At 39.2% G+C, this 24677-nt stretch overlaps 1 protein-coding gene across 1 annotated transcript; it reads right to left on the bottom strand.

Moving 5' to 3' along the window:
* Positions 1-886: 886 nt before the first annotated feature.
* On the bottom strand, positions 887-24441 carry LOC145778678 (uncharacterized). The gene is made up of 16 exons (XM_082590222.1): positions 24122-24441; positions 17161-19020; positions 15868-16240; positions 15503-15623; positions 14640-14793; positions 14075-14216; positions 12869-13023; positions 7817-8005; positions 6277-6426; positions 5740-5866; positions 4991-5083; positions 4575-4875; positions 4120-4253; positions 3367-3482; positions 2805-2874; positions 887-2259 (listed from the first exon to the last, which is right to left on the bottom strand). Exons 1-15 carry the CDS (start codon positions 24356-24358, stop codon positions 2806-2808), a joined length of 4221 nt encoding a protein of 1406 aa, XP_082446348.1. The 5' UTR covers positions 24359-24441; the 3' UTR covers positions 887-2259; position 2805.
* Positions 24442-24677: the final 236 nt, after the last annotated feature.

Here is a 24677-nt window from a genome sequence, read left to right as displayed (position 1 = left end):
GGGGCCCGGGGCAACTGCCCCCTCTGCCCCCCCCTAAATCCGGGCCTGTGTGTAGGCTATAACTTCAATTATCATTATTGCTGTAATTATTAGCGAATAATTACAGGTTTCAAACACTTCTGGATTTTGATGTAAAACTTCTCTCTGGAAATCGCTGTAAAATTACAAGAATTTCCAATCATAAAAAGTTATCCTTTCAAAACAGATTTTGAGACCTGGTTATCGCAGTAAGGGCAATTAGATACGTTTCACATCTTTGAAATATCCCATCTGGTGTTTTTCGGACGAAGTGATAGAATCTTTGCTGTTGCAAACCAAATTAATTAAACACTTGGAGGTTCATTTGAGGCTTGAATGAATCACTTAATAGCCAAAACTTAAATGCGTGTATTACTTTTGCAAGAACAATTGAAACGAAGCCGCTCTGAACGAATTCTAAACTAAATGTTATTGTTCAAGGCCAAGATGTGGACTAAAGTGTTCGATTTTTCTTTTAGTGGTTCCTGGTGACGACTTTACTTTTGGTGAGTACTTTTTCTTCGCTTTCTGACCCCAACATTTTGCTTATGATAACTTCATTTAAGGCGCCAACTTAAACTGTATAAATCGACTACAGAGTCGCTCCTGTGAAAAGTGGCGAATTATGATCCCACAACCTTCTCAGCGTTCAAGTGTCTCTTGATTCCTGAAGAATTTGTGTCGTTGTTAGAACGAGTTGGGCCTGAAAGTTGCAAATCTTAGTTCGCACTGGCTCCGCCGCATTTAAACTTAGGAAACCTGGAAAGTGTTGCAGCAAAAAACTGAGTTTGAATTACAATCCACCTGCCACCTCGCTCCGGATCATGGTTCGTTAGTTGGAGAATTGCATATAAGACAGATCCCTGATTTCATTAGTTTATTTAGTTTACCTTCAAATATTGTGCACTTGGCAGAGTTAGTGACGTAATTACACTTTCTACAAAGAAACGGATAACTCGTGTTTCAGGTTCATCCGCCGACCGGTTATGACGCAACAGACGAGGCGAACTTATACAAACTACTATCAGATAAATGAGCAAAGCACCTTCCAACTTAAATTACAGAGGACATTAATACACAAACACTTAATAAAATAAATTTCCAGGCAACAAAACGTCTTGTATCGCTCCAACGTCATCATCCGACAAGGTAGCAATGCACAAGGAGCAGTCTTAGTTGGGTTCAAGGCATCTTTCATGGGGCGCAACACAGAGGACAGAATCCTCTGACTAAGAGGTATGTGGAAAGCAAAACAGAGACGAATAAAGCGGCATGCAAATAGCGAGGTGCAACATGGTATGACAACTGTACCATCTAATACTGTCCATGTCCACGACCGAGCAACGGGCGTACACGCGGTCGCTATGACACGTGGGGTTCAACAAGGATGTAAAGGCGAGGCTTTCTTCGGAAATAAAAAATCTATCAAGACACAATCGAAACAAATCACTTGAGACGAGCAAAAACTATTGTGACGTCATAAAAACGAACAAATAACAAGTCAACAACAAACGTTAGAGAACAGCACCAGAAGATGATCGATCGCAAAAATGACTTAGGCCGCACACCTAACAATGTTTTAAGCACGATGTGGGCTTGTCCGCCCCTTTAAGTGAAGGAAGTGATAGGGCGATGTAATAGATACAACTGCGTGGACGTCGTTGGAATGACGAACCTGAAAGCAAGGTAGCGCTGCCAACAAGTGCAAAGGCACCCCTAGCGCTAATAAGCCTCCGACGTTGACGGCAGTGATACTTGACGTCAATGCGTGATGACGTAGGTTGGGGCGTGGTAGAAAACTAATGAAAAAGTAGAAAGTCGCATCAAGCACCAGGTAAATATGAAAGCCACGAGTTTCCTTTGAGGTGAACCGAGTTGCCAACTCACCACCGGATTGAGTGCTCAACTCCCAACAGAGCAGCAGGAGTAGAATGCAACCTTAAGATCAAAGAATCCAATGCGAGAGCAAGCACTATGATAATAGAACATAACCACCGCCAATACAGGGAATTCCATGGGGCACAACTTGGGGGTATACCTTTATAAGTCAATTACGAGACTTGATTCTGATTGGTCGAACCGGGGTGGCCAGTTGTGAGCATGATTGTTGAGACAGGCGTTAGAGGCGGCAAAGCAATGCAAAGAGAAACAGGGAATAGTGCAAACGTGACGTCATCGACGACTTGAGAGCGACCGAGAATCACGATGTTCACACCTATTGAAGCAGAGAAATGGCAACACCTGAAAATAGAAATGCGTTACTTTGTGTTCCAAAAGTTTCTAAAATCGCAGCAAGTGGCTTTGTTGAGAGCGAACATTAAATGACATGCTTCAAAGTGACAGAAGATTAAAGAACACTGCTCAGTAACTTGCCACGTTCAAGTGCATATTTCAAAGGGGATGTCAAACGTATGCAAAAACAGCTGAGCCGATACAGGGATGTAACATGGTTGGACACTGTTTTGGGATACAGTATTTCCAGAATAAATAGCAATTTCATGGATAAAATATTGAACACAAATGTAACTACAGACGCATCTTGCGAAAGCATTAGATTGCGCAACTTTTCGGCAACGCTATCAGTCATCATCTTTATGTCAACCACCCCTGTTGTAACCGCTCGGTAGTGTGACAATTGGGCTGCTGAAGAGGGGGAACCGTGGGTTGGAGGCCAGAAGATAAAGAATGACCATATACGAGGCGGTGAATTTCAACGAAACGTTAAGTGAAGATAAAAAGTGCGGGACCTAATTTAAAAAAACAGTAACAACCTATAAGCAACCCACCTTAAGTTGGGGCTCTGTACATGTCAAGATCCGGGTCAGTGAAGGCGGCTCCTCCCTCGGGAATGCTGGCCTGGAAAGCGGAAAAGTTAGACAACAACAACAACTGGTGGGTGTCACTTGGAAATTAGGTCAGCATTGAAGGGGTAACTGGCAGTGATTGGGTGGACGCATCTGTCAAGGGAAGACGATCGACAGGTGCCCATTAGGGTATTTCATTTTTTCCACACTTTCGAAATTAAAAACGTTCGGGTTTGCGTATGATGGGATTTTGGACACTGATTTGAAAAATGTAATTTTTATTCCATTATGACGTCATTTAGATGTGGCACCGCGTGGTCGAAATTCGTGTGGTGCTTAAAATAGGGCATCTGCCAGGGCACTGCCCATCCTGCAACTATTCCAGTTGCATTTTACATGTAAAAAATGTTGTGAGTCTTGCAGATATAATTTGGTGATCTGCGAGTGGTTGATGAATTGGTTTTAGTGATTAGCAGTTAAAACAATAAACAACAGATCTCTGGAATATGAGATCAAGTTGAAACCACAAAGTAGATGAACTGACCAACGATGCCCGGTGGTTGGTCGAGTCACAATCGCCGTCCTCCACATCTTCATCATCGACGCATACGCGGCTGAGACGTCTGGTCAAGCTGACACGGTGCAAGTCCTTGATGGATGCTACAAATATAAACCCTCATGGTTAATGACAGGTCGGAGGTTGATGACCGGCCTGTAATTGGCCGCATTTGCAGAGATGGCTTTGCAATGTCCAGACGTGACTGACATGTGACGATTAGAGATGTTAAAATGTATTTTTTAGTTTTGGTTTTCATACTATATTTGCAATCCTTTAATACATTTTTCAAGCAACAATGGTTTCGAATAAACATTATAAAAAATAATGAATGCAGAAATAAAATCAAAACAGCAAAGTCACAGTTGCTGATTAACCTAATATAAGTTAGGTTGATCTTAACTTAGTTCTGTGAATTACATAAAGTGAGTGTCTGAGTTAATGTTTTCTAAGGGTGAATAGGGAGCGTGCAGTTGTCACTTGATATAGGCCATGGTGATTTATACTGTATAGGCCGCCATGATACAGACTGACTTCTATAAGTAGCAAAAGCAAAACCGTCTCAGCATTCACAAATTAAAACACCGTTACTGCATTTGAATTTTTTCCTAAATATTGACAAAAACATTTTTATTTGAACTTTTTGCATTTATAAAGCGAGCAAAAATAGATGGATACAGAAGTGAGTTCTTATTCACTGCTGTATTTTCTCTTTAGTTCCGCTCGATTGAACATGCTCACATGCGATCAGCTCCCTCTTCACGATTGGCTGAGGAGGAGCTTGGTAGTGAACAGGCTCGACAGGCCAGTTACATATCATGTAGTTGAGCACTTGAATGTGACGCTTGAAGCCGATGGCAGCATCCAGGTCCATGCTGGGGAGGCAAGACAGTTAATCACTTTTACCAATGACGAACTTTGATAGAATCGATAACACATCAGGACTAGGGTTAGTGTACAGGGGTGCGTCGATTTATAAAGAACTTTGTCTACGCCCGTCGCCCGTGTAATGGCATCAACTGCCATTGTAAACTTGTGGGCGACTCCATTGAAAACGACCAAAACTGCACAGACGCGCATCAAGGTTACATACTTTGGCTGCAGTGGACGATTGCAAAGCACAATCAAGCGGCCATCTGGTTTAACTAAACATCTCTTCATACATTGAGGCGCATATAAAGACGAAGAGAGCCCACCTGCTCGCTTGGCCGGTATTAACAGGACCCAGAAGGACGGGCCCAAAACATACGGCCAAGTTTTGACATATCATCTTATTCTTGTGAGAGTGCATGGAGACTTTCTTGAGGTGATTCATCAAAGTGTACAAAGTCGCCTGTTCGGCGGGGGCGGCCGGCAGCCTCGCTATGTGACGTAACAACGCATCAGTGCGTTTCGTTTGTTCGTTTCCAGGTGCTTGCGAGGCCACCGAGGATCGCTGATTTCCGAAGGAGGGATCCGGGGCGAACGCTTCCTTGACGACTGTTGCGGGGACGGGACCTGCACACATTGCAACAATAATTAATCTCCGTGACCATGGGACCGTAGGGGAACAAATAACAGGTTGGTTTTATGACGTCATATTGCAAAGATGGTGATCGCACACGAGACGCACCTGGGTTCTCAGCCATTGCCTTGGTTACAGCCTCCAGTAGTTCCGGAGGAAAAAGGGGCTGTGGAAGCTCCCGCAGGAAGTCCTTGAGGATGCCTGAACAATAAAGAGTTTCTCCGGGCGTCGTAATATCTATCAAAGCTTATAAATCGTCCCACTACCGGGGCGGATTGCTGTCAACCTCGATTGAAAGAGATGCCATGTTCAAAATGTGATTACAAAAAAGAGAATCCAAAATCACAATGATGGTTGGATGCAACGAAGTGTACCGGCTTGGACATTGCTCAGTCAAACAAAGTGACGAAAAAAAAATAGCAAAATAAAAAATATGATTGCGATAATGAAGATTCAAAGAATGTGGGAGACAGTTTATTAAGTTATATAGTCAGAGTCGGATGTATGGGGAACTGATCTACAATTTGAGGTCATTTGGTTTTGAAATGAGATGTTTCAGGCAAGTAGATGAAACTTCTATTACAACAGACGAGCCTGCAATGCCAAGTTTCTCAGTTTTCTTCAATACATCGATAAATATAATCGTGATGAAAGGCCTCAGTATGTTGCCACCGACAAATAGCGCTTTCCTTGACTTTTAAAATGATGCTCGCACCCAAACGCATGGCTTACTGGTTTCGATGTTGCTTGGCTTCAAACATCTACCCCGATCTACGTTAGCACGGGGTTTCCTTATTTTCGACAAAATTGTGTTTTCGGTCACAACCTCGTTCCACCAGTCAGCGGCCACCAAATACCTGTTATGACGTTCACATCCGGATAATTCGATGACGTCAGATCGACCTTTCCATTCGATTCTTCCAGTTTCCTTCGAAGATCTTTCTTCACAATCGCCGATCCACACAGTCTGTAGATGCCAACCACCTGGAAGCGCAAGAGTATCGTTACAATTACATAAATAAAACGTCGCAAGATGGTCTCTGAAGCTAGAAGTGTTGTTTGAGCGATATACACCTGAATTGTTTAAATAATTGATTGGAACAGATCTGAATAATTGAAAAGACACTCAAGGCAACGTGTTCTTGCGTAACCATCATGTCTACGGTAGAGTCAACTAAAACTAAGTGCTTGGTTCATCAAGACGTGGTCTCCTATGCATTAGTCCAATCATATTCACTCGCATCCTGCCCCACATTACCCGATGGTTTCATTAAAATGATTCCGGCTCCACATGAAAACTACCGATGAACTGCGTGTGCTTCTCTTGCAGTTTGTGTTTGAGTCCCGTGATTGTCAGTTAATATGAAACGAATGACGTTCTAATTGAGACTTACATGCATTCCTCTCTGTTCCACTTCTTCAACACACGACCGTACGAGGGATGGGATCAGATCCCCGGATCCGGCACGATCTGCTATGCTCTGGAGATCAGCACCAAACAGAAGAGGGCCTTGTGATGAGGATGAACTTCGCTCAAGAGCAATCTATGGAGGAAGTTAACAATTGTAGAACAATATTAGTGAAACACACCGATGTTAGGCAATCTGATAAAAGTTCAACTATTTTTTGCAGCAGATTCGGGTTCGATGCCTTGTCGGGTCATACCAAACACTTTTGAAAAGTTGCACTGAATCTTATGCCTGCGTAGTATCCAACAAAGGAATAGACTTGAGATAATAAACTCGGCTGCGTCTCTCTATGCTGTGATGGCACTGCTTTGTAAAGCGCCGAGAGCAACGCGTATCTGCGATGGATAACAACGCGATATAAAAACACATTATTATCAACTTGACGATGGGTAGTTTTGGATAAGCTTGTTAATATGCATGAAACCAGTACTTTGGTTGCAAAATAAACACACAAGAACACACTTTCTAGCTGGAATGTGGTAATAGAAATGCTTTATAACAATGCCGCGAGACAGCCTCTGGTGTAGGTTTAAAAAAATAGAATACCTCAAATGCAACCCCTCCATGCAAGTAATATGCACAGGGCTTTGTTTTACCAGATAGAACTAGATTAGATGTTTTACATCGGCATCATGTGGGTTTACACTAAGGACTCGAAACAGTCGCTTCCAGAGACAAATCCATTTTAATATATCATATTAATCTGTGTTGACATGGGTTACCAGGTAATTTTTCTTTTTCACTTTTTTTTATGTGTCTGTGCGAGGCTGGGTGATGGACATTTGCGTTTTTCTTCACAACTTTGGAATCAAGACCATGGCTCTTGATATCAACTTTGAATCTGACCACTGGTAGTTCCTTGTACGTTGTTCCAATGTTTGGTAGATATGCCGCTGTTGATTGTTTTTCCCTCTTGATTGGCACAGTCGCATTGACTGACAACACACCAGAAATTATACCGATCGCTTTCAACATCTTGTGCACCTACCTAGTCACCAAAGAACTATATAATGCTGAAGCTATATGCCTTGTGAAAATATTCAAACTATTTTATGTTGCAATCATTCGTACAGATGTGACAATGTTCAAGTCTGGGACAGCCAAGTGCAGTCCTGATGCATGAATCACCAGCACAGCGACAAGAAGGTTGGTCGACTTGGCGAGGCGGAGAAGCCACGTTAGGACCGCAGTGTTTGTTGTGGGTTGGCATCTTGCTAATCATCGGTGCTCAAGGCGCTCACAAGTTTCAATACATACGTCACATCCTTCACAACAATTTCAACGCCTCAAAGCAAACAAAACATTTCTTACAAAAAAATGTACTATCTGTGTGCCTTGAACAAAAGTGTTTTTGTTCATCAAGTCCACACCTGTTCCAACTACGCAAAGATAACGTCAACTGTTGCTGTCTTCACGCGAGGAAACAACACAACAACTAATGTCAAAATGCGCAAGAGATAGTTACCTTAACATAGAGTGTCCCTCGGGGCTCCAAAGCGACTGCCAGGCGATTGGAATATCGGTACCGCGACTTCGCTCCTTGCACAAGCACAGGGAGGCTGATGGTGGCGCGTGAACAAGCCTTGTGCTTGCCACCTCTAGTGTCCCATGTGTAGACGGTCAGATGGAGATTCTTGGCTTGGTTGACCACCATCTGATGAAATAATCGAGTTCAACAAATTTCATTACTTATTCCTTTACCATTGGCCTTTATATCGCTGATTGAACCATGTAAGCTTGTCAGTTGTACATCGTTTGAACGTTAAACACAAGCATCGGCTTACCGGCTGTGACGAGTTAATGAGTCTCGGTTAGAGATGTAAAAAAACGTTTTTTTTTGTTTTTTATCGTTTTTTTTGTTTTTTATTCGTTTTTTTTGTTTTTTTTGTTTTTTTTACCTATTTTGACATTAAATGTCACAATATGCAGCAATTAGGGTAAACTCATTGCAATAGCGTCTCTTTCAACAAAGAAACAGTCTCATAACTTGTATAACTTACTTTAAATGAGACTATATGTCTGGTATAGGCCTATTTTTTCATTGCAATTTTGTAGATCCCAAGTCTCGACACACGAGCCATAAAGATTTCTCACTGTCTCAAATAGCAGTAACAGTGTCCTATGGTTGGCACATCTCAAGTATTGTCTGTAATTTGGTCGAGCCAGTTGTTAAATGCAGTACCACACTCGTGTACAGTTTTGAAGCCACCTGGGATTTTGGTTAATGGGCATGTTAGGACCAGGTGGTCAGTGTCCTGTTTTTCTACTTAACAAAGGCACTTTTGACCAGCACTCCACACCTTTTCCAGTACAACGTCAAGAGGTTGTTCCAGTTGATGTGCATTTGGTGCCAACTTGATGAAAATCACACAAACGGTTCTCGAGTTATAAGTGAAGTAACCTTGGCCACTAGGTGGCTTCATAGATAAGGAGCAATAGAGAAATGGCAATATCTCAAGAACCGCTCAACATATTTGGATAATATTTAGCTCTACCCCATGTTTTCTGGGGTGGGCTATTTGTTTATGAACATTAAAACAAGTTTTGGCAACTATTTTTTCAGATAAAAAGAAATTAACCTCTTGTCGTTATGCACCAATAAAACCATGATGCGTAACTTTAAAAAAAAAAAGGTTTTTTAATTGGGTAGAGGAAAAATTGATGAAAAGTTTGGCAAAAGCAGTGTAGTGCTAAAGCCCCAACTTTTAGCCCAAATCACATTTAAATGTAGTGAAAGATGGAAAAATTTTGATGTTTTTTATTTTCCCTGAAGAGGTTCAATACTCCATTGTGATGTCATAGTCATGTTTGTTTTCCCTTAATCACACCATTGTGCTGTCATAGACATTTTTAAAAGAAGTATGGTTGCACTTATCTATCCAAATTGAACTACTGTAGTTTTCAGGACTTTGAGACTTTAGCACTTTTCTGTTTTTGCCAAACTTTTCATCAATCTTTTCTCTACCCAATAAAAAAAAAAAAAAATTGAAGTTACGCATCATGGTTTTATTGGTGCGTAACGACAAGAGGTCAATTCTCACTCCTTTCTACTCCAGCGTAGTTTCCAAATAAAATAAGTTTTCATCTTTGATGTTTGTTTTGTATCTTTATCCTGCATTGCAGTAGCCTAATATGGGTAAAACTTTATTCTTGTCAGGAAAAGTATTATGAAGCATTTATTCACTATGTGAACACTGCGAGCAGTGCTGAAAAACTCCACTTTAAAGGGAAACTTTCTTCATTCATGGTTGGTAGTTACTAGCAATAGTTAACATGTGTGGTGGGCATTTGAAAGGAACATTAACCTAAACCTTTTCTGACAAATGCAGTGACTTTTGACAGCTAAAAATATCAGTGATAAGATCTCTTGCATTGTGTCACAAATGATCTGCAGGAAGCATCAATGACAAAATGTCTAAGACCTTACAACACACGAAAAGAATACTTCTGTTTCAACATTTATAAAGCATATTCATCGTTGTTAAGCTATCAGTTAAAAAAAACATGTTTAAACAAGCTATTGGCAATAGCTTGCATTAGTAAATTACCACAAACAAGGTAATGTGTGTTCTGAATAGCCTACTGCCATCTTGTTTTTGCCAAAATTTCGTCAACCCATTGAGTGTGTACAAGAATAACCAGTAGGCCTACCGGTATACTAACATCGTAGGCTACCTTCCATAAAGGGCACTTCCATAAAAGGAAAAAGAAATTAACTCATCTACATTATGTCATGTATCAAATTGCATTAATTCAATGTTTGTTAGGTCTACTGCCACAAACATGCCTGAGAATGAAAAAGAAAGTGAAACAACGTAGGCTATAGGGCTATGCAAAAAACATATGCTGCTGCCAAGCACACACACGTAGGAATTTCAGCACACCAATAAAACCAATTTTACTAGTTTAATGTTTTTCAAGAGCACAATAATGAAACTAAGCTGCAACTTGTAAAATATTTGCAACTTTTCCAGAAAAATATGAAAAAAAACAAAAAAAACAAAAAAAAAAAAAAAAAAACGCGTGTTTTTTTTGGCCTAAGTTTTTTTTGAAAAAAAACACGTTTTTTTTAAAAAAAAACGGTTCGTTTTTTTTGCATTTACAACTCTAGTCTCGGTTCGATTGAAATTACTGAATTAAAACATCAGGTTTAACAGAATGAAGCAAACCTCATAATGTGACGTAATGTGACTATTGGAGCCGATGGCAAACCTTAGTGATGTCATAACTATGAATTCAAGTAAGAATAACAAATTAAAGGCATTTCCTATACATCACAGCAAAAAATATGGATAAAATACTAGAACAACTGGATTGTACATTTCATTCCGTTATTTTCATTGTTTGTGGTGTGGTTTGAAACTTCAAAATCTTGTAATTTGAAAGCACGTTCCTAAAATTTGTTCAAAAGCGATAGTTTCGCTTTACTATCGCTGAAAGGCGCTGCACCTAGCCAAAGATAGTTCTAAACCTAATCAGTCATAAAAAAATTACTAGTTTTATTGTTACATCATCAAAGTATGCTAATTCTGATTCCGGTTGACCAACGTTCTTTGAAGTTTTATTGGGGAAAATTAAGTCGAACTATTCAATGGCAAATACTTCAAAAGTTGAATCATGATTTTACAAACAAGATTTATTCATTGTAAATAATATGTATTATATAAACGAGATTTTTGAGCAGTTATAAACTCTGTGAATATTCTGTTTTGCATTACGGTATTCATGAAGTAATTTTTAGTAAAAATTCCGCATGGTCGACGTATTATAACAATACAATGCGTAAGTAAACGGAAAATGCGACGTCCCGTGCGAGGAGCGAGTTGGTTGGAAATGATGGACAGAATTGTTGCAGTTTCCCTGATCAACTGGAAGTCATCATTTAACAAAAATAAAGTGAAAATGTACTTACAATGGCAAAAGAGACTAGTTATTCTAAAACGGTTCATTCATCAACAGTTTGAACACTGGCTGTGGCTAACCAGTGATTCTAATCACTGTCTTTGTGGTTGTACAATTGTAGATCTACTATTACTTGGAGCGTTACGTGCAATGAATATTCCGTGAATAAATCGCACACTGACGTCAGTGGCGACCATTGCAATCAGACGAAGCGGTTGATTGACGTTGCTGAACGGAATCTGACCAATGACCATGCTTTCACAATTCGTATTACAAACAATATTTTTCCAGCAAACAATAGATTTGCATCGATCGGTCAACTCCAATTCATGAACACTTGAACAATGAACAGCTCAAAAGGAAAAAAAAGAGTGTTTTGCAAGTGTTTGCATGGTTGTGTCCACTCTTAGCTGCATAGCTTGCAATTGTATTAATATATTATACTGTACGTAAGATACGTAGTGAGACCCGTTAAGACCACTGACCACGAGTAGCCAGTAGTGGACATGTCTTTGCATAGCCGTCTGTATGGTATGGCATTGTTAAATTACAATAGACTATGATGGCTCGAAGAAGCCTTTCCTCGAATTCTGACATAACGCCTTGATTATGTGTTAAAGTCATTTATAAGATCATGCCAGCATGCATGAGCATTTATAATAAACAGAACTTAAGTCTGTTACATATTCGTCTCTAAATGTCGGATAGACGTAAAGCAAACAAGCAAAGTCATCAAGGCAGCCACAAGTAAACTAGAAGCTCACTTCAAACAGAAACACGCATAACTATGACGTCATAAAGAGTAGCGTTGGTACATAGTCGAATGCAGTAATGCTTAGTGAGGAACAGCCATGCTTCTGTGGCCTCGGTTGTGCTGTGACATTAAGTTACTGCAAAGGTTGTCAAAGACACGGTATCCGCATGTCATTGTCCAACATGCAGCAACAAAGAATAAGCAGCCCAGAGGTTATCAAACGTTTTTGGACCACGGCACATTGACTTACTACGCAAACGTTTTGTCGAAACATTGCTTTTCATTTACTTTTTGATAGAAACTGTTACGCTGAACAAACTAAACGGTGTACATGATATAAGTTACTTAAAGGCAGCTTCATTTTAGTTAATGTACTGCAGTACAGTAAAATCATTTACCATTACTACAATGTAAAAAATGTGCCTGCTTTTGTGTACAAATAGCCTTGACATCAAGAGCCATCTGACGATGATCAAGCGACACCGCTGCTAACTGACAGTCTATTGCAGCATAAAAGCAAATGCTTCCTTTTGAAGTAGTTACCAAGTTTACAATTACGGCTGCAACATTCAAATCAACAGAATTTCAGGGCACACACTTTGGGAAGCTCTGATCTAGCCCAGTGTTTCTTAAATCGGTAAATAGTTCAAACCCGAAAAAGCTAAGAAGCACTAATCTAGCCAATTATAAACCTAGACACTTTTTAAGGCATCACAACAACTCAGCAATCAGCATACGGATCCTGCAGGCAGTGTCGACCAACAGATCGAATTATAATTCGGCTTCCAATTTAACAAGTTAGTTACTCAAACATTATAAATAGTGGAGTAACCACAAATCAACGTTTACACAATGAATCACCTCGAAGCATTGATTCCAGGTGGTTGATCCCTTGCAAGTCTGCATGGTCGTCCCTATCCTCTTGGTCGTTTCATCGTCCACTTGTACGATGCAGTAAGACTCGCACAGCGTCTTCTTGAGCTCTCTCACTCCATACAAAGTGATGACAAGGCATCCTGGCATACAGCCATGATTTAATGAAAAACTTTTGTTTCATAGCGAAGTTCGATCATTAATTCAGCCATCGAAAGATGTTTGATACATTGATAATGATAAACATCATGAATATGACGCACAAAACAGATGAAGCATCAACAGCGACGAATATGTAAACATTATGTGGCTTTTCATAACATTATCTAAAATAGTGGTTCTCAAACTTTTTGTCTAGGTGAACCCCTTTTGGTGCCTTCAAAGCGTTCGCGGACCCCTAGAAATTTTATTTGAAATTTTGGCACCGTATATCGCGTCTTCTCATAGAATCATATGTTAGATAAGTTTCGAAGCAACACACTTAGATGAATTTGCTAAATTCGCAACACACTTGACGATTAATAATATTGACGAAATTATGTTATGACTTATGAGCTATATGACTATGTTGGCACACAGGATCAGCATCGGTAATTTATATGTTCATTTGATGTTTTTCTATAAATTTTATCGAAAGGTAATAGAATGCTTGCGACCGTTACAAAGAATTTCTCCCTTTAGTCATTTGTAATCAATATTAGTTCGTTATAATCGCAGTCATTGCAAAACTGTGAGTGGTGATAGACTGCTGACTAACGTTGCATTTTTAAGTTATATAATCATTATTGATCAACAACCTGCTTTCTGAAAACAATTAAGTTGAAGATAGCCAACATAGCCTTAATAAAAGGTTTAAGTCATTTATATGATATTTTTAGTTAAGAAACCAAACCTTTGTGCCATATCCTTTGCAATTTCAAACAACGCACCAGTGCGTTGCGACTTAGTGTGAGAATCACTGCAGGCTAATACATAAACAAAGCACAAACAATTTTAAATTTCGTAAATTACCAATCATTATGAAAACTCGGAAACTTTTGCGGCCCCCCTGAAATCGCTTCACGGACCCCTTGGGGTCCGCGGACCCCGGTTGAGAACCACTGATCTAAAGTATTTTATCTGCGTTTGATTCAACGCCAGGCAACATTGTAAAGCTTGTCAAAAATAAACTTTCGTGGCCACAGCAACACTAACCATCCACAGGGACGAGGGACTTGCTGTCAATCACAGGCAACGGTTTGTGCTTTTGGAACTGCGAGAGACTCAGCGCACGATGCGACGCCTCTCTGCCGCGGTTATCAAGAAACAGCTGACGACTCAACCGCCTCTGGTGTGCCTGTCGAACAATGTTTGCGCAGAGTTATGTCGTCGTGTTGTAAACATACACACAAGCACTATAGCTTCATGTCAAGGCGTAATCGCTAAAGCAGGTCGCGGATTATACGACAAACAAACTCATCTAACTGTGACCAAGTTAACAACGAATTTACTTAAGAACATTCATAAGTTCCGCATTCAACAGACCATGCAACGTATTACAATATGCAGATCTCGTCACACTGTATTTTTTGTGATTAGACACGTTGCTTCGTTGATAGTAACACAAATACTTTATTTATTAACGTGTTCATGGTAAATAAAAAGTGCAGGCATGTTACAAACATGCAATATGTCAATGAACGAGATGGAAAAACTCTCAGGTTTAAAAACCCACAGAAGTCACAAAATGCTGACGGTATTTGTAGCTAGCAGCACTCACCATGCTGATGTCAAGATGGTAGCGATTGAGCACACCCGAGTCTCCTTTACTGATGGCTTTAGTGGGCAAAGATGAGTCTGGGAAGGGAGAGGGGGAGCTCCCCCCAAGATCATCAGCAGTCCAGCAAGAGTAGTCACTGCCGGCATTATCAGAACTGACCAAACAACAATATACTGTTACCATGTGCCACTGTGGTTCGTTGGTATCTTATTTCTAAGCATATGTCTATTAAAACCTATCACAGTGGACAAAAACGAGCAATATGTGTCAGTCTGATATTCTGCAAATCAAATGCTGTTATATAAATAAATACGTTGAAAGCCATAACTAATAAATCAAGTATCATACAATTTGTGAATTACACGTGTTCATCCAAAAAAACAATTACAGTTCAATTCCATAATCGCCAGAAACAGTAATCGCATTGATTGGGTCGAGATATCACAAGAATACCGAGTTGGGCTGTAAAGACCAAGTTACTTTGCGCTTCATATTGGCATTCAAGGTCAGATACTGAAGAAAGAAAACTAAATTTTATGTATATACAAATAAATCATTCAAATATTTCACACAGCAGATGATAATTTGAGACGCGCATCTCATATTCCCATCTTGTCTTTGCCAAATCAATCGGCTAACAAATATCTGTACATGCCACCACACGTAGTGCCACAACAACAGTGGTTATCTTTTTACAAAATTTCAAAACTAATGTAGTAGAATGGTCTTACTAATAAAACTAAAACAATCAGCTTGAAGTACTGTACATTGCAGAATTAAACTGAATATATTATGTTTCATTCTTTCAAGTCAGCATACAGTCAACTTCATTCTTGAGATAAAGTACTAAGGCACCAACCTACCTTCCTATATTCTTAAGCCTCTTGGTAAACTTTTTGCTCCAGTTACTCTTCTTGCGTGGCCGGGTCGGAGAAGATATTTTACCAAACGGTTTATTTCTGGAGCTTCCTGGAGCTGCTTGCTCTATAATCAGATGAAAACTATGAAATTAGTATGCACTATGCATGACTCACTTTCAATAACAGAAGATAGTTAAACACAACCGTGTGAGTAATGTGCAATACAAAACTTCGTCTTATAATCGCAGACAACAACTGGTTTGTTTATGGATGGTTCTGCCGGCATTGGTTACACAACAAAATGTGATCAATAAAAACATTAAGTGTGCATTTTGCAAGTCACCTCACAATATGTATAAATCACTCACTCGGTAGTCTATCGTTGGTATCTTTAGCACAGAAAGTTTCATCAAGTACAATTTGTGCAGGTCGAAGGGTGATGTTGCCTTCTTCCAACACTGTTTCTTTATGACCAGACAGGATGTTGTCACTAGAGGAGGCTTTCTCCCCGTATGGAAAGGCTGGTTGAGGGGATGTGTTAATAGGAGAGGAGACAGCTAACAGACTCTTGGCACACTTCTCGACCGGGCTTCGTAAACTTGCTTTTCTTTTCATTGCATACTCGTTGCTGGATTTATAACTCTCGAGTGACTTGTTGCTGATTGAACGGGGAATTTGAGGGGAGTTAGATGTCCCATCTTCGGTGCTCATTGATCTGTTCAACTGGCGTTGCGAAAGCCACTGAACGAAAAGAACAGTGTGAAATCGGAACCAATTGTATGGAAATGTAACGGTAAAGAAGGTTACAAAAAAAACTTTACAAACACAGCATATTTTCTCATTTCTAAAAGCACAAAAAAAACTACAACACTGGTTTGTCGGAACCTGCAACATTGGGACCAAGAAGACAGGGTCTGCTACTATTCGGTGAGTCCGATTCGGTGAGTCTGATTCGGTGAGTTCCTAACCTCTAACCCTAACCCCAAAACGGCAATGATAATTAGGCTACGGTACCCAATAATTTAAAAAAAAAAATTGAAAAAATCCCCCATTAAGGGATCGGACTCACCGAATCGGACTCACCGAATCGGACTTGTGCCCAGAGCATTGTGAGGCCTGAGCATTCCGAGGCCTGAATAGTATTGAACAAGGTATACTGATGAACATGAATTGATGACGAGATTTTTCACGTTGCTGAACAATTTTGTACTGGTAGATTGTGTTCAAAAGTAAAAATAGAGATGTGCTAACAATATTCAAACCTCGAGTACGCGAATATCATAGCACAAGGGCTAGCCAGACCGCGGCAGTTATTATTACAAATTATTACTTTGTAACCACATTGGACAGATTTATAACTTGTGTGCTTGTTGGTTTATGGTTTGCTAACTTATCACATTTTAATGACTTGTCAAAATAACTTGCAGCCAGTCCACCATGCAACAAGTTTCCGACTACTGTTTTATAGTAGTCAGAAAATGTTGTATATATAATAGTAGTTTTAGATACGAACAGCTTTGTCTGACGAAAATAAATAATAATAGCCTATGTAAAGTGTGCGCAAGTAAACACCATGCTATTGCTAAAAGTCATCAAATCTAAAAAACTTGACAAAGATCGCTTCTTATAAAACCAATTAAGATTGTTACAAGTATGCTTACCTGTCTTGAGTTGGTATCATTAGTAGTTGAAGGAACTAAATTTTTTTCTCCATTACTTCCATCCAGACGCTTTTTTAGCTCATCTGATACGATCTGGCCACTCTTAAGCCACCCCCGCTTTTTATCAACTGTGATGCTGGCAGAGTGATCACAAGGGGCCAGCAGAGGGCGCACCGTGCTCACTACACTTTGCGGTGCATCTAATAAACCAACAGGAAATTTTGGAGTCTCTCGACTATACACATTGGTATCAAGCTGCAGTTTTTCATTGCTGTATGTCAATGAATTTTTGTTTTGACTATGTTGCATGTCAGAGTCAGATGAGTGGGGTTTTGCTATCTTTTTACTACTATCCATGATGTCATCAGATTTTGAAGGTCGATGAAAAGCTTTGCCTGATGCAAATGCATGTTCAGTGCTTCTTGAACATCCACTGATCGATGACGAAGAGCTTGAACCACTTATAAGGTCAGAACTCTTGTCCTGAGGTTTAATAAAGTTCATTGTTTTGTCAAAGTCATCGAGATTAACTTCCTGTGTCGAGCTTGAACTGGAAACCATCTCATTATCAGAGAATGCAACCTCATCATAATCAGGTTCACAAAGGTTTTCATTAATATCCTTTGTGTTTTGAATGTCTGTCATACACTGACCAGAAGTAGAGGGAAAGTTGACTGAATGACTGCACTTTGCTCTGGTGTTCAAAGTTTCCGAGCTTCCCTGATTTGATCGATAGAATTTCCAGTTCTGTCCACCATCTACTGTGTCAAGAATTTCATTGAGTAGGCTAGTAGTACTCTCTCCAGGCACAGGTGGTGTTGGGTTATTGAGATTATTCTCCTCTGGTTTGTCATCAGTAGATACAAATGAAAGCTTATCTGAGGAGCTGCTGCTCTTGTTTGAATTCTTTGGCTTCTCACAGCCAGCAATAGCATCAAGAAGTATCTGATACGATTCATCAAACTTTGTCTGTACCAAGTTTTCACTTTCAAACTGAGGATCGTTCTCATTGAGAGTCTGCTCAGTAAATTCATTGTCATAAACACTGTTTTTAATATTACCATTTGGTGCAAGCAAATGATTCATCTTAGCAACACCATGAGCAGCAGAAGCCATTTTTCTTATGTTTGTAAGCTCGACTTCTTCTGGCAAGGATGCCATTGAAGAAGTTTTGACCTCTTTTTGTTTTCTTGATATGTCAGTCTGGGAAGGACCGTTGCTTTGCTTACTCTGAAGAGTTCTAACAGTCAAGATGATTCTCTTTAGCATGCACATGATAGTGGCCACCATCCGGACGTCAAGTGAACTGATGTGAACAGTGTTCACTGCCAAAATTTCATCTCCTGGTTGAATCAGCGCTTGCTTAGCAGCAGTGCAATTTGCAGAAAGTCGACTGATAAAAATGCCTTCCCGACTGTTGGGGCCGTCCCATTTATGCTGCTCATTGCCAGAAAGCATAGCTGCCTCTGTCTCCAAAGAAACTTTTCGCTTTTTTATAAATATTCCTAAATTTTCGTCAGGATGACGAACGATTTCAACAGTTTTTATTACACAACAACTAGAAGCAGTATCAGGGTTTCCAGACCTGCTTCCAATTCGACGTACTCCTCCTTGCAGTAACTTCAACAAAGAATTGATGTTACTATGTCCTTTTCTTTTTGCCTTCTCATGTTTTTTGACATTTGCAGTATCCTCAGCATGTGAACAAGCATCGTTGTGGATTGTTGACTTTCCGTTAGGAATATTACTAGCCCGCACAGCATCTACCAAGCTACGTTCCTCTACATTACGAATTTTCATCATCATTTCTTCAGGAATGTTTATTCCTGCTGGCTCAAACTTACTCACGCGAATGTCAGCCTGAAAATACAATAATGCAACTTGTTAGTTAGGGCAATAACAACTAGAAAATGTAAAATTGGTTCCATACTTGGTTCCAAGTGTCGGGGATAAGAAGATAAGATCTCATTGTAGTACCCTTTTGACACTAAGTAGAGAAGGATGTCCAGTAGGGTGGAGTGAAAAAAACTTTTTATAAAATTTTTATTAGCTTGGGGTTGGAAAACTTGCCAATTACTGCTAAAACTAATTGTGCAAAATTATAATGTAATCTGACGAGAGCTTAATCTGCCACCAGCCACTTGAATATTTACCATTGGGCCATTCCGTGTCAATTCACACAGTCAAGAGCAGGGATTCGAACTAGGTTTGAATTATTGGAAAGCCAAAGTCTTATTCGCTGCGCTATCCAACCACAACAATTGATATCAATGAAGTAATTGCTAGTGTGCTATAATAGAAATACTTTTAAAGTTTGGCATTTTTACAATACTCATCAAATCTTCTTTTTATTAAACAAAATTGGATATGAATTAACATAATGGCAAGTCACATAAAATGAATAGGATAGCAAAACAACAAGAAATAATTTCAATGAGATATCAGGCCTCGAAATTCGTTTTTGTTGACGGCGGACAAACGTGTCCGGTCTGAGCAGCTATCTCGGCGGACAAATTAAGTCTCATGGCGGAGACACTTTGTCTTAATAATTCTTCGCCTTTTGAGAACTATAGCTATGGTTTATTAGGCTTTTATCAAACCAACGACGGGCGCTTGAAGTCAAAGCCCCGCATAGCTGCTTAACAGTGGTGCCACGCGGCGTGGTGTGAACAATGGTCAAGCAGCACGTCCCCACTTCGCCAAGTATTCAGATCCCCGTCCGAAAACCAGCTGGGACATGGCCTCTCTAGACTTGCCTCATCAAGGCGTAACCGTTTGCTCACTGGTGTTGGACGCTATGGTGCAGACATGGTGCAGACATCCACCGATCGAGATCGTGTGGCTTCTTGCATCACAATGCTCTGGGCACAAGTCGGAAAAATTCTACACTAACGCTACTATTTTCTGCTGTGCAAAGTTTCACTAGGCCTTTTCTAGGTTTATTTTTGCGTGTCATGTTAGCGAAGGTGAATTTTCCCTGGGCCTTTTCTTACTGCAATACCAAAACTTAACAAATTTTGCTGCATCTTGCTGTAATAGCCTACCGTACTCGTATAATCTAATTTTGTAACCAACCTTGCCTTATCAATATTACTCGGCTCCAGATCAAAGCCAGACATTGCGATGTAAGACTTAAGTTGCGCGTGATTGTAGACTGTAGAATAGGGTGGAGTGAAAAAAATTTTTTTTTTCAAATCAAAAAATCAGATTAACCAAAAGTGGCGTATGGACCTAAAACCAACTTCTGAGAAGGTTTTGGGTTTGTGCCACCTACACCGAGGTGGCCCATAATTTTTAAAGGTCATCCGAGGGCCAAATTTTATGAAAATCTCATAACTTGGAAACCGGTTAAGCTAGAATGTTGGTTTTTGGCTTAAAAGTTCCAGAAGGTCCATGTTTATATATGCTCTAATGCAACTTTTGTCTCTATTTTAACTATATAAGCTGATAATAACAAAAAATGACGTTTTAGTTTGAAAGCTATGCAACAAAGAAGTGAAAATGCTATATTTGAACTATTTGCACCCATAGTTGTGTGTTAAGGCATAATAGGTACAAACTGACTAAGTACTGCTTAAAATACTTTCTAAGTAGTTGGTACAAAGGTTATGCAAGCAGCAATCATGGATATGTGACAAACAAACTCAATGACAAAAATGATGTAGCAAAGACTCATATGCAATAATGTTGCAATGCTATTTGACATCAAGTTTCAAAATTAACATCTTTGGTTTCCATGAAATTTATAAGAAACTACTTACAATCAGGGTCGCATTATAAAAATTATCATGTGGTGAAAAAATATTGAAAACCTTCAACCTGAAAGCATCAGGACTATCATAGTCAGAAAAAATATATTTCGACTCTAATTCATTGCAAATTTGGGCAAGGCTGACTCTGCTTTGGTAAAGACCCTTGCCAACCTTAATCCACCACTGTTTGCAATGAGTGTTACAGAAACTATGACATCAACTCATTTATAATTACACATATCCAATAACGATACACAGCCAGGGGCTCCGAGAAGGGGGGGGAGTCGGGCAACTTTCCCCCCTAGCATAATATTGTAAAGGAAAAACAAATGCAGAGAAGCATGGATTTAAAACTGCTCAAGTAGGCTTTTTGAATGAGGCAGCTTTATTTTGAATTTCCTATCTGGCCTGGTTACACTTGAAAATGACACAAGCTACAGTAGATCAATTACTCCAAAAGTGATATGACCCCCAGAGTCAAACCAGCGCCGCATGATCTCGAGCCGGGTGCATAACCACTGAGCTAACACCGGTGGACTTACGCCTGGCCAATGCAGTTTTTGAAGTCAGGGTTCCGTTGGTCAAGCAAAAATAGTAGGCTACACGCTTAGCCAATCGCAGCAGTACCAGTTTTTAAGTTAAAACAATAGAAAATTGATGATGCAGAAATCAGTAGGCTTAACAGGCATCAAATTTTACGTCTTGAAACAGTTTAACAATGCTTACCTTAATACAAGAATGATTCGTTCTTGATGAGATACATTTGAAGTTGCATATGCTATGATCGAAAAATACTTGGAACTGCCTATTTTATTCAAAAATTTGTTTTTTTTTAAGTTGTTACACTATCATTTTAGTGGCAAAAATGGGCCCCCCTCAAACGTGCACAAACGAAAAACTACTCGTTTTTCCTTCACAATATTATGCTAGGGGGGAAAGTTGCCCGACTCTCCCCCTCTCGGAGCCCCTGGCTGTGCATTGCCATTGGATATGTGTAATTATAAATGAGTTGATGTCATGGTTTCTGTAACACTCATTGCAAACAGTGGTGGATTAAGGTTGGCAAGGGTCTTAACCAAAGCAGAGTCAGCCTTGCCCAAATTTGCAATGGATTAGAGTAGAAATATATTTTTTCTGACTTTGATAGTCCTAATGTTTTCAGGTTGAAGGTTTTCAATATTTTTTCACCACATGATATTTTTTATAATGTGACCCTGATTGTAAGTAGTTTCTTATAAATTTCATGGAAACCAAAGATGTAAATTTTGAAACTTGATGTCAAATAGCATTGCAACATTATTGCATATGAGTCTTTGCTACATCATTTTTGTCATTGAGTTTGTTTGTCACATATCCATGATTGCTGCTTGCATAACCTTTGTACCAACTACTTAGAAAGTATTTTAAGCAGTACTTAGTCAGTTTGTACCTATTATGCTTTAACACATAACTATGGGTGCAAATAGTTCAAATATAGCATTTTCAATTCTCCACGTTACATAGCTTTCAAACTAAAACGTCATTTTTTATTATTATCAGCTTATATAGTTAAAATAGAGACAAAAGTTGCATTAGAGCATATATAAACATGGACCTTCTGGAACTTTTAAGCCAAAAACCAACATTCTAGCTTAACCGGTTTCCAAGTTATGGGATTTTCATAAAATTTGACCCTCGGATGACCTTTAAAAATTATGGGCCACCTCGGTGTAGGTGGCACAAACCCAAAACCTTCTCAGAAGTTGGTTTTAGGTCCATACGCCAATTTTGGTTAATCTGATTTTTTGATTTGAAAAAAAAAATTTTTTTCACTCCACCCTAGTGTAGAAGTACCGGTACTCTTATCGATTCTTGGCGAAGAATTCACCTTTGTTACGCTGATTCAATGTCATCAATTGTTGAAGCAACGTAAAAATCAAAAGTTTTCCTGCTTCTAAATGGGATACAATACCGGTATTCACATTTTCTCGATGGGCATTAGAATGCACGGGAAATTATATTCTCGCAACAATTGTTTGTGCTATGCAATGACGATTTGTATCACTAGTTCCTGTGTTATTTCTTGGGGTACTTCCGGTGGACATCACATGCTGTGACGGCGGACATGTTCGCCGTGAATTTTGAGGCCTGCAACATAATGACATAGCCATAGCCAGATTGCTCCAGTGACATGACATAGCCAGATTGGTGAGAGATTTTTAACTGTGGCTGTCCTGATGCAGAGACAACTCACCAGATCAGCGTTTGGCACAAAGTCTATTTTCCATTGAACACTTTCTTTCTACAAGATCTTTGATTATCAGTGTTAAATTTCTGTCCATTAGTTTTTTCAATAACCTCATTAGTGACCACTGACCAGTGACCACCAGATTCACATAAATTTAATTTGTTTAACCACTATAGTGTACACTTGTTTTTGATGCAATAGTGACATTACATTAACCACTAACAAATGGACACCAAGTAACAAACTAAAAGAGTGTAGTTACTATGTCACATCGTAATTTCCATACAATAATTATGTTGACACAAGAGGCTACAGATGTTCATCAAAACTTGTGAACAATTTGAAACCATCCTTGCAGTAAATTGGTTTCACGTGATGAGAGTAACAACCTGTATGTTTTGTGATTCCTATAAACAAAGTGATCGGTTACGATTCCATGTTTTATTTAGCATTATATTTAGTTCAGCAAGTATATAGTTTCCAACTTTTCCTGAACTTATTGCTTCTGTTCTGGTTACCTTTTGCGATGGCCAGCGCAACAGTGGACAGATGCCAAAAAATGCTTAAATGCATCATATATCAGAAATGAACGGAGAATTCTACATCTTCTTTATGCTATCTATCTCACTTTCGTTAACTTTATAATCAAAACACTTTTCTTTGAAGACTTAAATAAGATTTTTAAAAAACATGCCGTAAAGATGAATAAGCATCGTTGAAGTTTGGCTAGGTACTTCAAATAGGCTAAATTGAATTTTATTTGAACCTTCTGATGATCCCAAATAGGGGTGAATCAGCCTGTAAAGGGTGTTATACACAAGGAACAGCTTTTGATGTAATTCACTCGGCTTGGCTTTTTTCTTTGGCATTGAGCAATTTTTGTACTATTAATAGTAATTGATCGTTTAAGCAACAATATACTGTATATATATATGAATAATCTTGGGAAATGTTTTGTAACAAAATAGCCAAAAATCTCTACCTTTCGTGAAGATCGCAATCCACGTGAGCTCCGATTGGCATAGTGACTTCTTGATAAAGAGCTATCTTCTAGTTTCTGACTAATGTTTGGCTGTGAAGGAAGAGCACTGTCTGCAGGTTGGAACATTAGAACTTTTCTATTCTTGCGTCTTGACGAAGGCAATGACAATGACCTTTGGAAACCACTTTCATTTCCATCAACCTTAGTTAAGGCGACAGGCTTATAGATGTCAGTCATGTCGCATTGTCTATCTTCTCGATTGGATTGGTAAGTTACTTGTATACATATAAACGCATAAATAGCACCAGACTACACATTAATTTAACAGCACCATTCTAAAGGTAGAAAAACATCCAATGAACAGAAAAACAAACCTGGTACAAATTGTGTTAATAAAACTGCAAAGTCAAGTATTTAAGACAACTGTGATAGATGTCTTAGGTCAAGCTACAACAAGTATGAGTTTGAAATAGAAAAAATATGCCAGTTCAGAGTTAAGATGAACAAAAATATTTACCAAAAAAGAAGTATAGGAATTTACGTTTTTCGAAAATTT

The sequence above is a fragment of the Aplidium turbinatum genome, chromosome 10 (assembly GCF_918807975.1).
Source record: "Aplidium turbinatum chromosome 10, kaAplTurb1.1, whole genome shotgun sequence".
Lineage (NCBI taxonomy): Eukaryota > Metazoa > Chordata > Ascidiacea > Aplousobranchia > Polyclinidae > Aplidium > Aplidium turbinatum.
Note: the sequence above shows the minus strand (reverse complement) of the source record. Positions and strands in the feature narration are given on the sequence as shown.